Source organism: Phaseolus vulgaris, chromosome 3 (genome assembly GCF_000499845.2).
Source record: "Phaseolus vulgaris cultivar G19833 chromosome 3, P. vulgaris v2.0, whole genome shotgun sequence".
NCBI lineage: Eukaryota > Viridiplantae > Streptophyta > Magnoliopsida > Fabales > Fabaceae > Phaseolus > Phaseolus vulgaris.
In genome coordinates, this window is record NC_023757.2 from 35,373,786 (window position 1) to 35,389,003 (window position 15,218).

At 28.2% G+C, this 15,218-nt stretch overlaps 1 protein-coding gene across 1 annotated transcript; it reads right to left on the bottom strand.

Moving 5' to 3' along the window:
• Nucleotides 1-648: 648 nt before the first annotated feature.
• On the bottom strand, nucleotides 649-4,376 carry LOC137807325 (AP2-like ethylene-responsive transcription factor AIL5). The gene is made up of 9 exons (XM_068607923.1): nucleotides 3,966-4,376; nucleotides 3,551-3,872; nucleotides 3,368-3,450; nucleotides 2,839-2,847; nucleotides 2,535-2,623; nucleotides 2,322-2,395; nucleotides 2,184-2,234; nucleotides 1,994-2,070; nucleotides 649-1,720 (listed from the first exon to the last, which is right to left on the bottom strand). Exons 1-9 carry the CDS (start codon nucleotides 4,105-4,107, stop codon nucleotides 987-989), a joined length of 1,581 nt encoding a protein of 526 aa, XP_068464024.1. The 5' UTR covers nucleotides 4,108-4,376; the 3' UTR covers nucleotides 649-986.
• Nucleotides 4,377-15,218: the final 10,842 nt, after the last annotated feature.

Genomic DNA, 15,218 nt, shown 5'->3' on the forward strand with positions numbered 1-15,218 from the left:
TTTAGATAAGTCCAGAAGAATGAAACCGAGACGTTTAAATTGAATAAAAACATGCGTCATATTCTGGTATTTATTTTCTGAAGAACAATTAATATGTATCTGATTGTCACTATGAATGAGATATTTTGATGATGACTATTTAAAATCATTTTTTAGCGTAAAAGAATGACAGCTTCAACAAAAATGAAGTACTGAAGAAATATGCACTCTTCCAGAAAAAGAATCATTAAATTTTTCTTCCTAGTAAAAAGTAAAAGCAAATGACTGACTATATAAAGTACAAAAAGAGAGAGGTGAGTGCTTGCATGTGAAAGAAGTGTAGGCGAATGAGAAAGAATCGCGCACTCACAATAAACGCCAGTGTTCAAATTCTCCCGAGGCTAACTCAACGAATATAATCTCAGCTTTTTCCGTAGCACACTGGTCGCACCCGATGGACAAAAAACACTAAAGCGGATAAACATATGTACCTTAGTCATTTTTTGTTGGAAAACTTGGTTAATTTGTTAGTTTTAATCATTTAGAAACCAGAAAATTAAACTATTCCATACATTTGATGCGAATTTACCAAAAGTAGTAAAAAGGGCATTATGCCAAAGGGCATTGAATGCCTTTCGCGTGGATGGCAAGTTGATACTAACAAAGGGATTACAAAAGGATTTCCTTCCCATTATACTCATGAAATCATGTCAGTATATTAACAGGGACAAAAAGCTAAAGGCGTAAAAGAAAAAAAGAAAAATGATACAAAACACAACAAAGGATCTTTGAGTTAGTACAGTGTCAGCTAGCTATAGCTACGGTTCTCATGAATCATGACTGTCAGTCCAACTCATTCAAATGGTGCATCAGCTAAAGAGACTAGACTAGTCCGTTCCTCCTTCCGTTGCATTGCGTTGCGTTGCATGCTAAAACACCACCACTACTTTCCTTTTCCCCCTTTCATCATTATATGCACAGATTCTCATCCTACCTCGTGCATGAGCTCATTCCATGCCAAATATTGGCGTTTGAAAGAGACTTGGTTTTGCATGGGATTGGAATGTGTGCAGGGTAGGTCCAATCCAGTTCCCGTAACCAGCACTGCTCTCATAACTAGTATTGCTATTTAGAGAAAAGATGGGCGTGGCGAATGGGATTGAACAGCTTAAAGAACCACTGCTTCCATTTCCATGACCATTACCACCATGACCACTTTGTTGCTGAACAAAGATGCCTCCTCCACTGAAAAACGCGGCATTGTTGTCACTGCCGGTACTTGAGGGGGCACTTGAGAGGTCCATTTGGAAGGGTGTGGCACCAGCAGTGCCGTTGTTGGAAGATGCAAAAGAAGTTGTAGTAACACTAGTAGTGTTCCTGCCTCCACTGTTGTCGAGTGTAGGATTATGGTACCCCAAGATGGACCAGTAATCTGAAGGGTCTTGTTTGATAGGGATGGCAAAGCTTAAGGTAGAGCTAGAAGGCTGCTGCTGTGATCCAAAGGTTACGGATGAAGCTGATGATGGATCTCGTTCGTCGGATCGGCTTGCCTCGTGGCTTTTGCTGTCAGATGCAGAATCTGCGGAGTTTTTGTTCTTGCTAGATAAGCCCCCAATGGGAAGTGTGCTATTTGCAATGCTCTTAACGTCGTAGCGACTCATGTCGAAGTTTGTGACCGCATTTAGCCCCCTGAATTTGATAGCTGCAATGTCATAGGCCTCAGCAGCTTCCTCTTGAGTGCCTGATTTAAAAAAAATGCACCAAGTTAATTTATATAGTTACTATCAAATCATAAACTAATAAAAAATATAAATATGCAATTGGGCAAGTGGCAAGGGATTTTTGGCCATTTGGGTAGTTTAACAAACACCTCACTGACAGCAACATACTGCGTGTGTGTACAAAAAATGAGGAAGTTCTTTCCTTTTCAAAAAAAGGACATGGGTAGAGGAATGGAAAACAAAGAAACAAAACAATAATTGATGTGAATATAAGGAAGATATTGATGACTCACTGAAAGTGCCAAGGTAGAGGTCTTTGTTTCCGGCAACTCTGCCTATTCTCGCCTGCCATCGGCCATGCTGGTGGTGTCTGAATCAAATTATTTTATTCATTTAGAATCAATAGATATCCACTAGCGGTCAAATGGAATGAAAATGAGGCCACAAAACGTTAAAACATAAAAGTACAAGATAGACAAATACCTCGTCACTCCTCTGTATATAGAGGCCCCCCTAGAGAAACCACTACTCTTCCTGTAACATGGAGGAAGGAAAATAAATTAAACATGCCCATGAAACTATTATCATAGCTGAGAGTTTAACAAAAACGAGTAATTTTACCTCCGTAGAGAAGCCACAAACTCTTGCCTGGTCATGTTCTTCATCTCCACCAGCTCCTTCTCATAGTTGGAAATCTGTGAAATGAAGAATAAAATATACAATAAAGATCATCAACTCGAAAGGTTTGAATAGCACTAGATACTACGTAATACAGGTACCATAAAACCAAAAATGAACCCATGTCTGATATGAAAGGTATATCATCCTACTAACCGGAAAGTTGGTGGTGGTAGTTGGACCCCAGTACTTGAGAGCAGCGAGATCGTAAGCTCTAGCTGCCTTATCTTCTTTGTCATAACCACCTAAAACACAGGAAGGAGGAAGAAACAAAAAAATCATTTTTTTTGACTAAAATGATTAGTATTCTCGAGAAGAATCTGAATCTAAGAAACGAGCAATCAAACTCATGATAATAAATGAACAGGAGATGGAAGAGAATATGTGGTTTGTGACGGTAAAACAAAATGATGATGTAAAACCAAGCTATGTAATGCTGCAAAGTAATAATCATACTCACCCAAATAAACTGCAACCGCATAATGAGCAAAAGATCCCACGAGTCAGCAATCATTCCCCAGGTACAAAAGCCACGCAAAGAAACAAAAGAAAGCACGGTCAGAATCTTTAACACCAGCACCTCCCATTCACTCACATCAGTCATCACAGACATAAATATTATTATTATTATCATTAATGAACTAATGAAAAAAAAAAAGCACGCACTGTGCCACTAACTGTTACACTTCGTAAAACCTAGATAGACATGACACTCGTCACTGTTACTAAACACACAAACTCAGCAATCTAATAGCTCCTGCGAGCCTGGCAGATCAATCTGAACCATTGAGAAGGGTTTTCATTGGGATTATAAATGGCGAACCACATTCTTTTACTCCCATTTATTCCGGTCACATTCAGCGGACCGTTTAACACTCAGTCTCAGATCTCGTGGACCCGGTTCGCGCCTGCGCCCTCCCCGGTGCACGTCATACACAACCCCTCTCTAACAATAAATAACACCTAAAACTAGCATGTAATATTTTTACCTTGTCTTCCTTTCCTACTCTGTCCTTCCCTTCTACAGCTATTGTCCCATAGATGAGCTTCATATCTTCCAGTCCATCTATGTCTGATAATAAGGAACAAAGCAACGCAGATAAATAAACAAAAATAATTATTTAAAAATGAAATAATGACGGCAGAATAAAAGGTGGTGATGAAAAAGATACCGGGTGACGCCACGGTAGATGGAAGTTCTTTGGCCGAAGGTGTCGACGGTTTTCTTCGGAGAGGGCTTTTGAGGTTCGGTGGTTGGTTCGGCCGCGAAGCCGCGAGGGAAGCACGCGGCTATTGTAGTCTTCAGCTCCGAATCGTATAGGTTGTTGTCGGTGGAGAACTGCGGAAGTCGTGGCGGTGCACCCGTGGCGGTGGTGTCTGCTACAGCGGAACCGCCTAGAAAGTCCTCGAACTTGGGAGCAGCGGTGAATATGGAGAGGTTGGTGGAACCTCCGCCGGCGGCTGGCTCCGGTGGTGCATCGACCGTGTTGGTGCCTGTAAGATATAGAATAATAATATAGGGGGTTTAATTTTTAGTGAGAGAAGATAAAAAAGTAAAAATATGAAGGAGAAGAGAGAGAAGGGAACCTGTGAGGGTGAGAGATGGATAAGAGGTGAAGGAGTGGAAAAGGGAAAGAGGAGAGGTAGAGTGAGAGGAAGAAGGGTTTGGGAAGTGATTGGAAAGAGAGAAAGCGAGGGAGTTGTTTGGCGGTGATGCAGAAGAGTCCATGTTGTGGTTTGGTTGGAGTGTTGGTAGTCTTCGATGAGCGTGAAAGAGAGATTATGGGGTTTGAACTTCAGTTGTGTTCTTTGGAAACTGCGATCTTATAGAATCTATTTGAGAGAGAGAAGGAGAAAGGTTGAAGAAGAAAGGGTTGAGATTATGACACAGATATAGAGGTGGTCTAAGAGAGAGACTCAACTCAACTCAGCTGCTTCTTAGGGTTCACCAAAAACGAGGTTCTTTTCTCTTAGGATGGCTGTAGATAGATATCCCACACAACAGTGACATTTCTATGCTATCATTTTATAAATACTAACCTTTTTTATTTTATTACTATTACGCTATAATAATAACAAATATGTATAAGTATGATCCATGAAGGCATAAAATGCCCATCCCTTCCTTGCATGTGTGTGTATATCTTTTCCTAACATATCCATAAAATAATCTTCACTCCCGCAACCGACAAATATCTATCCCTGTTCAAAATTGTCTCAATATTCATATGGTATCATCTCATTACAGTAGTAGTATATTATGTAGGTATGAAATTTTGCACAAAAAAACACCAATATCTTTTATTCTCCACCGCTATGTATGAGTTCGTGGATTGGTGCATTTAGCATATTTTTATTTTTAGTTCATTATGAGATTTTAAAAAAAAAAAGATTAAAACATATAGAGAGAAAAAGTGGATGCTTTTTACAGGAAGAATGGGTGGTCCGAAGATTGAAAAGTAAGTATGGGTATAAGAGACATATTTATGGGTGAATTAAGTTAGGATACAGAGGCAGATGATAGTAAACAATGAACTAATATGAAGAATCATTTGATATAAAATAAGTGAACGTAAAGGAATTATATATACATGTGTATAAGTTATGATATGATGATGGAGCACTTGGTGTTAGTAATGTTTAGTGTATGATTGTGGGGAAGCAAGATGGAAGAAGAGGGGACACGGTGACCCATCACCCATAACTGGGCAAGTCTTGAACCATTTCGATTGCTAAAATAAACTTGAACATGCTTCATCTCTCTATTCATTTATTTCTTTATGTACCACTGCAATTTCTCTTACAAAAATCTAATTAAGCCAAATTAATGATCGAACATGGTGGCTTTCTGGGAAGATAAACTCTCTGAATCATGACATTTATGATATTTTTCTACTATCCAATCCTCGCGTGTTTCTTTCTGTGAATTTATAAAGCGCAGCAACACAACCCTTTTCTTTTAACTCCTTCAATGTCTTCTCTTCCCGCCCATACTCCTCTCAAACCCTACTACTTTCATTTTTTAGCAATCTTTATATCAATTTCACAATTTTCCTTTTTACAAGTTTGTCCAAGATAATTTAAAGCACAAAGCTCAAAATTACAAACCTTTAACTATGAAAACTTTTAAGACACACAACCCTATAAGTCTAATAAAATTTTAAACTACATTAATATTTTTGTGAGTGAAATGGCTTGTAAATAAAGTTTAGAAAAAATTATATTTTCTGAGTTTTTCTCTTAAAAAGAAAGGTTAAACTAACACATAATTTATGGGGAAAATAAAATAAAACATTTAAAAAATCTTTAGTTTGTCGATATTAATTGGGATTTCTTTTTCTTTTCTGTTCTATAGTTCCAAAGTCGATAAATATATTAACTGTTAAAGAATGTTTAACTTATATATACCTTTTCATATTTTAGTACTTGAATTTAATTTTATACACTTTTATGTAGAACTTTTACAGAAACTGTAAATAGGATTTTTGGAATAATTATTGTAAAAATGGCGCGTGTATATATATATATATATATATATATATATATTAAAATAGTGAAAAGAAATATTACACTAAAAAATATATGAAATAAAAATCAATTTTTAGAGACTAAAATAATTAGTTGCAATAGTAACTAAATTAGAGACATTTTAGAAACTAAAAAAAAATTGGTTTCTAAATTAGTTTCTATTATTGTTAAATAATTTCTAAATTGGTATCTAATTAGCAACCAAAGTTTTAACTACCAATTATTTAGTTTCTAAATTTGGTCTCTAAAGTCTTGGTACCAATTTAAAAACTATTTAACAATTATAGAAACTAATTTAAAAACCAATTTTTTTTTAAATTTCTAAAATGGTCTCTAATTTAATTACTATTTATTTACTATTGTAACTAATTATTTTAGTCTCTACAAATTGATTTCTATTTCATGATTTTATTGTAGTGTTATGATGGTGTATAATTAATAAACTAAAAAATAAATTACTGAAAAAATACTCAGTTAGGTTTTTGAAAAAAAATATATCCAATGTCTATTTAAGGATGTTTACGATAAATTTTTAGGCTTCTAAAAATTTGAAGTTAAATTTTGTTTGTTTTCTATGTTTGATATAATTTCTAAAATTCAATATTTTTTATAAATTAATTATTCATAAATATTTTTCTCATGTGTATATTACCTCTTAATATATTTCATAAATATTGGATTTAAAAATTATTTCATAAAATTAACTCTTAATTCATCCCGCTGTTTGTTTCTTTTAATTTTTTATTATTAAATATTTAAATTTAATTACATGAAAACAAATTTAAACATAACTATAAAGTAATATTTAATTGATGGTATCAATGTAGTAGTTTAAACCAATATATAAATAAATTTAATAATTTTTATATAGTACTAATTATTATATTTATTTAATAAAATATGTAGCTAATGTTAATAACATTATGAAATATTACTTTTGTTAAATATAGTTATTATTGGTTATAAATGGAATGGTAATATATATTGCAATCTATAAAATTTTCAAATTAAAGTATTTCAAAGAAAAGTAATAACATATTATTATTACAGATTCGGTACGAAATTAGCTCCTAAATGTGAATTTGTGTTAATTTATTCCATCCAAAACTTCTCAAGACATAAATAAACTATTGTTCGTTAAAATATTATTTGAAGGAATGGATGATTATAATAAGTGCTTATTACTGTTGAAACTTTTGTGCTCGTCTCAACACGTAATTGTTGCTACTTATCAGACACAATCTCACGAATTTCTTTTGTTTTCGTAAATTTATAAATATTTAAATATCTCGGAAGCAAATTTGTAGAACATATAATATTTGTATGGAGAAAGTACAAATACAATGTTACTTTTTTTGAAACTAGTAGAAAATACTTAGGATATATAGAATATATATATATATATATATATATATATAAAATCAAATTTATAGATGAATAAGTCGGTCAAAAAAATAAATGTAAATGAGGAAAAATCATAAAAGAGAAAAAAAAATTAAGAACAAAAAATATTTGAATAAAATGAGAGTGTGATTCATTTCTACTCAACATAATATTTTAGTGAAATTAAATTATAGGGGAAAGTGATCCCTTTTGTCAATCACATAATTTTTTTTTTATAAAACATGATTAAACATATCTTTAAGATATTTACTTAAAGTACTAATTTAATTATAAATATTACTTTAGAATACAAAAAATGGGAACGTACAAAATAAGAGAAGTTTAGTCGTGTACTTAGAATAGTCATACACTGTGTATGCATGCAACTGACTCTTATTCAACATTTTAATGTTTAGACTAAAGAAATTTTAACATTTCTCAAAAAAAAACATGAAGTTGTTTATTTTATTTTATTTTTATTGACAATAAATAAATTAAATTATTTGAAGGATACTTCAATTTATTTTTAAAAAATCGTATTCTTCAAAAAGACTAGAAGAGTTCTTCTTCTTAAAAAAAACTTATTTTTTTTTCAAACAACAAATACCAAATTTTATATGACCAAAACATATAAATAAAACACCTGTTCACTGAATTCTGACAAAGCTTACCACACAAAATTCATAACTTATGTAACAAACACATAACTACAATTCAAACCAAACTTGTCACTAATCCACAATCATCTTACATGCAAAAAAATTTATCAGGTTTGATCTTACATTTTTTAACACAATTTGATTTTTTACTTCCAGATTTCTGTTACTAAAACCACTCACATGTAAACCCAAGTTTCATTTCCGACTTCCTTCAATATGCGTAAAGAAAATAAAAAATGACTTTTTTGTTCAAAGTGCAATATTGTGACCTTATCAATCCAATTAAAATACTTATACCATACAATAAAATAAACCGAACAATCAATAAACATATGATTAGCAGATTTTATATGTTGTCCACACAAGACAAATATTACACGAGGAAATTCATATCTCTTCTACTTAAATTATCCCACTTTGTTTCTAAGTAATCTACATGAATCACTTTGAGTATTTTTCACTAATTTTTTACTTTCTATATACAATAATAATTTTAATTTGGGAAGAAGAAATCATTATTAATTTTAACTTGTTCTCAAATTCAGATTAAAATATAAACTTATGTGATTAAAAATTATATAATATTAAATAATATTTTTATTATTTACATATAACTTCCAGTTTTTGTATAAATGAAATATTTATTTTAAATAAAAAAATTATTTTAATATATTTTATAAGTATGTATGTGTATATATATATTATTTTAAATTATATTTTTAATACTTATATAAAAGTTATTTATATTTAAAAAAGCAGTATAAGTTGACAAATCTAATCATTCGCCCTAGACAAGATTCTGGACGTGGACTAATATCTCCAACAATCTAAATTTCTAACAAATTGTAGATTTGCTGACTTAATCCGATTCCGTATCGTGTTATTGGCTAAAAAATTATAATTAAAAAAACAAAAACATAAATGACAATATATATAAATTTTTAACATATATATATTGAAAATAGTTAAAAATATAATGTCAGAATTCTTTTATGTGTACCGGTGAGCTTAACTATAAAAAAAAATACACTCTAATAAAATCGTTAAATATTATCATTAATTTAGAAGTAAAAAATAACTAATTATTATATGTATTAACTTAAATTATTATCTTATAATTATTAATATTTAAAATATTTTCTATTATTAATAAAAATATATAAAATAATTTTTAAATTGATAGTGAATTATTTATGTTTAATATTTTATTATTTAATGGCATGGTAAATGTAGTGAATATATGTGTTTTACATAGATTGTACGGAATAAAAATGGAATCTTTAATGGTTGGACTTATTTTGGATTGAAGATGGATAAATTATTCTCTTGCGATAACGACAAACTAAAAGGGATGGAAATAATAACATAACGGAGTGCTAGAAATAATAAAAGGAATAAAAAGAATATCTGAGTTGAAAACTGTGAAAAAAATAAAGAAATAAAGAGGGGTGTAATATGTATCTTTCTTTTGTTATAAGCAACAAAGAATGAAATAAAATGAGAGTATAAGGTTATTCTAATAAATATAGAGTATAGTATAGATGTAGGTATCAGATCATAACACTAAATGCTACTCAACCGTAAACTTTTCCTACCTACTAAAAACTAGATACCTCCACCTACCACTGTTCCTGCATATTACATAACTGGATTCATTATCAAAAAGAAAATAATGCCTATAATGTACACAAATATATCTCATAAAAATATGATTTTATAAATAGACGTGTCCATTTAGCAGAGGTACTCCAAAAACTTTGAGCCCTATAAGACTCATGTAACAAAAAAAAAGTGATAATAATCGATAAAATGTTCATCCACATCTAGACCATATGATCATCAAAACGTGTAAAAGAAATATTGGATCGTTTGATGAATTTTAAACATGCAAAAATTCAAGCACCAATCATAAATATGAAAAATTATACTAAGGAATTTGTGATTAATCCATATCAAAGTCTTAATTTATGTGTTGGTGAAGATTTTAACTAGATCCACCACTTTATCATTAAAGATAACATTGTTTATGTAATTTCAAATTCCCCAAATGAATGTTTTTACCATTATAAATAATTATAAACAAAGTGTTATTCAACCTTATTACTATGAATAAATGTCCTTTCACTACATTATCACATATCTATTAGATATGAGATTAAGAAGACCCTTGCACCAAACCAACAAAAAAAATTCATTCTTTTTTCTCTGTTATTTTCCATCTTCCTTTGATTTTTCTTAATATTCCAAGAAATTTAACAATTTTCCTCATATTTCAGTTTTTGGTTCCTTCTCACAAGCTAATTACACGATGTCAAGGAAAATTTGAATGTTTCTTGGATAAACTCTTCTTCTGTTAAAGTGCAGAGTTAGAGATTGATTATGAACAAAATACTAAAAAAAAAAAATCATCAAATAAAAACCAATTTTTAGAGACCAAAATAATTAGTTACAATATAAATTAAAATAGAGACCATTTTATAAACTAAAAGAAAAATTGGTTTTTATTATTTTCTATTATTGTTAAATAGTTTCTAAATAATTGGTAGTTAAAACCTTAGTTGCTAATTAGATACCAATTTAGAAATTATTTAACAATAATAGAAAATAATAGAAACTAATTTAGAAACCAAATTTCTTTTTAGTTTCTAAATGGTATCTAATTTAGTTACTATTGCAACTAATTATTTTGGTTTCTATTTCATGATTTTCTTGTAGTGAAAATATTTTTTAGGGTATAAAGTTTGAAGTGATAAAAAAATGTTTATGGTATGATATTTCAAGATGTTTTTCAAAACTTAAATATCTACGAGGATCTAAAGGTAAGAAAAACTAACTTTTTATAATAAAAAGAGGCTTGAAATAAACTCAGAAAGAGTGTTTACATTCTTGCATGTGAGATATTGAGAATTTCAACTACCCCTACAAATAAGATCATAAAATAAAAATTAATTTATGAAATAAAAAATAATTAATTACAATAATAAATAAATTAGAGACAATTTCAGAGACTAAAAGAATTTTATTTTCTAAATTAGTTTCTATTATTGTTAAATAGTTTCTAAATTGGTATCTAAATAAATATCAAAGTTTTAACTATCAATTATTTAGATTCTAAAAACTTTGGTAGCTAATTAGATACTAATTTAGAAACCATTTAATAATAATAGAAATTATTTTAAAAATCAAAAGTTTTTTTAGTTTTTAAAATAGTCTCTAATTTAGTCATTATAACAACTAACTATTTTTTTTCTCTAAAATTAATTTTTATTTCATGATTTTGTTATAGTTTACTGTTTATTTAAAAATTGACAAGAATACGTCTTGATGTAATCATGATTAGTTTGTATGCATGAATTATAATTTAGAATAAATGATTTACATGCGAAGCGAGAAACAGGTTAAAAATGTAGTTCTAGTCTCATATGAGTATCTAAGGTCTGGAAAATTTTATATATTATAGCACATTGGAACAAAGATTTATCATTTTAATAAATCTTTAATTAAATCACGAGACGAATTTTTCTCAGATAACGTATAAAAGACTAATATAATTTTAAATATGTAGAAAAATGATACCTAAAAATTCGTAAAAATAGAATCTAGTAGCTATTAAAATATATGGAAAAGTCATTACCTCGAGTAACGTTTAATGTTTCCAAAAAAAATATAAGAAAAGTTTTCAAATTTTATAAATTTAATAAATTGTTTCAAGTTTTATAAATTTTAATTGTGAGATAAGTTTATTTAAATTCAAAACTATAAATTTTGAAATGAATTATATTTTCGAAAGATTTGACTAACAATTTTTTTGTTAATAAACATGAAAATAATAAAATATTTCTATTATTTTATATTTTTTATTATAAAATAACCTCAATATCATGTAAAAAAATATATAATTTTCTTATTTTAATACAAAATTACATAATATATATATATATATATATATATAAATTTATAAGACGGCGTGATAAAAAAATATAACTATGTATACACGATAACGTTTATATTTACGCTATATTCTGATTTGTTACATAGCTAATTTTATTGATAGTTTCAAATTAATGTAAAATAATGTATAAGAAAGTAATACGATATAAGAAAAATAAGGTGTTATTTTGGATAATTGTGAGTTTCTATATTTTTCCAAGAAAATTGAAAATAAATTCCGTTTAGATAACACCAAGTTAAAATATTTTTTAAACAAATTTTAAAACTATTTTAAATGCATCAGAGTTGAGGACGGCTCTAGTTGGAAAATGGTGAAATGAAATATCAGGTCTGAATTTTAAAATTTTCAACTGAAATTAATCCTATGTTTTTCAGCTCATTTGTTCATGTATAATCTCGAGGACTTAACTTAAAACAAAAACTAAAAACACCACAAAGAAGGTCGAAGTTTTCTGCAGAAAATTACATTATCATGTACTTGGTCAGTGAAAGAAATTCCTTTCATTACTGTTTTAATAAGAGAAACTTATGAAATTAAAATATCTTAAAATTTAAAAATTTAAATGCACATGGCAAAAAGTAACATGTATTCACTAGGTTATATATATGTATATAAACATGTAAGAGGAAATTATAAGTGACAGTTGGTTGTGCATTTGTCTTTTTATTCTGATTTCATATAAAAAGAAGTACACAATAATTTAAATGATAACATTTGTTTTAGATATGTCTGATTTTAAGATTAAATTGAAATGATTAATATTGGTGAGTGTGTGTTAGAGATATATGATATGATAAGGGTTATTTTTGAAATGTTTTAATAGTCTAATTCGCTTATCACATTGCGTTTGAAATAATGTGATGTTTGAATTATTAGAAGGATATATAAATTACACGTATTGAGGGATGCCATTATTGGATAAACTGAAGGATGGTTTCTATTATTAGATGCATGACGTGTTAATGACTTTATTGTCTCATCAAAATTACGTGAGAGACTTCTCCTTCTCCGACTAAAATATTTCTCATTTGTGTAGACAATAATTCTTCAACACTAAGAAACAACCAAATGAATCACAAAGAAGACACCAAACAAGTAAAGAGACACACAAAAGAAAAATTTGGAATGTACCAACAAAATCATATTCAAAATGGTATTGCTCATGCTTGTCGAGATGCACTAAAATGGATAAAAATATTAATTAATATTGTTTCGAGAATCTATTTTATATTAAAATATGTTTGTTAAACTATATCTTTTTATCAGCCAATAAAAAATATACTGAATGAAAATACGAGAAGTATCCAAAACTTTAGATAAAAAGTAAGATTTATACACCTTATTAAATTGATATCTTCAAATTTATAATTTAAATAATTAATAATAAAAATTTTATAGTTAATTAGATATTAATTTAAAAATTATTTATCAATAATAATTTTTTTTATAATAATATTTAATCTAATCAATATAACAATTAATTATTTTAGTCTTTAAAATTAATTTTTATTTAATAATTCTTTTTAAAGCTTTCTTTCCAGCTTTACACTCAATGTCAAGACATGTAACAAGGAAAACTAAAGAGGTATTCCTATTCTCTATTAAAAAATTATTAAATTAAAATTAATTTTAAAAATAAAAAATTACCATTATTATATTAATTTTTTTAAAAATTAAAAAAAATTATTAATATATAAATTAATTTATATTATTGATAAATATTTTTTTAAATTAATATTTGATTAACTATCAATATTTTATTAAAAAATATTGATAACTAATTAGATATTAATTTAAAAATTATTTATCAATAATATAAACTAATCTAGATACTAATAATATTTTTAGACTCTAAAATATATCATTTAGTTAATTACTTTTATCTTTAAAATTAGTTTTTATTTAATAATTTTTTTTATAATAAATATTAAATTATAAACTTACAAGGGTGCACTTATAATTTAATATTAAATTTTCAAGTTATCACACAAGTAAGATGGAAGAATATTTGATTATTTTAATATAATATTCATGTAATTATAGAATGAGTTTAATAAATAAAAATTGTATATGGCGAAGGTTGTTAGACTTAAAATTATACTGTAGTCGATGAAAGTAATTTTTAAGTTATTAAAATAAACGTCTACTTCATTAAGCATAATTTTGTTGTTAAAATAAAAATATTACTAGAATTGAATATTTTAAAAAATAAGGTATAATTTATTCCAACAAATTTCACAATAAACAAAATTGTGCTTACAATTTTCATAATCACATCTAATTTTTTTGTCTAACAAAAAATAAAATTAATAAAAATGAGACCGGAGATTTCTCAACCCTTATACAAAAAACTTGTCTCCACAAGACTTTATAATCCTACGTCCTACTCATAAATGGTCAAATTAGACTCTCAATCTACTACATGTTCATGTCTTTCCATACTCCACAAATCAATATCAACCAAAATGACAACATCCCTCATATCATCCTGAAAAATACCAATTCAAGTTGTGTTATTTGCTAGCCACAATGTTAGTTGCTTCAGATCAGAAGCTTACACTTATGAGATCACTTCATTTATCCATTATACATCTTTAACCATCCTCCACTTCCATGCATATTTTCAACCAAAAATTTTCTTGAGGTCAAAATATTCTTGATCACCTTTTACCTTGCATGGTTATATTGCATACACAAACACTACAAAAATGAAAACAGCAGACACGTATGTCCTTACAAAATCAATCCAACTTAAATACATATTCATTTCCTAGTTAGATAAACCAAGACTTGAGATAGATAATAGAATAAATGTATTAATAAATATCTCAATTGTGCCACAACTGAATCTGTTGCACCATTTTTAAAAATAATATTATTTTTATGATTCCACAAAACTTATATATTGATCATCCACGTAATTTTTCAGACTCTATTCTATTTAGGATTGAACTCTTTAGCTTAAGCACAAGTAATAAGTTGATAGATAGAAAAATAAAATAAAAACTATCACCCGGAAAGAAATATAAAGTCGAATGTGTTTTTGTTTTATTATGGAATAGAATTGGATTTTAATTTACATATAAACTAATTTTAATTTATTTCTTTCTTACTTCTATTTTTCTGTAAATATTTATAAAAAGATTATTCAATCAGACAAAATAATTATTTGCAAAAAAATGTTTGCATCTCAGTATTTAATCATGCTTGAACAGCTCAGCAAGAGGTGAAGAACCAAACCAAGCATTTCTCCTTTTCCATCACAGATCCAATTTCCATTTTCACCAAAGTCTCATAATCAGTTTCACATTTTGAAAA

Coding starts and splice junctions, on each gene's coding strand:
- LOC137807325 (XM_068607923.1), bottom strand. CDS start 4,107: ATGGACTCTTCTGCATCACCGCCAAACAACTCCCTCGCTTTCTCTCTT. Junction 2,071..2,183: donor ATATACAGAGGAGTGACGAG/GTATTTGTCTAT, acceptor AATTTGATTCAG/ACACCACCAGCATGGCCGAT. Junction 1,721..1,993: donor CCTCTACCTTGGCACTTTCA/GTGAGTCATCAA, acceptor TTTTTAAATCAG/GCACTCAAGAGGAAGCTGCT.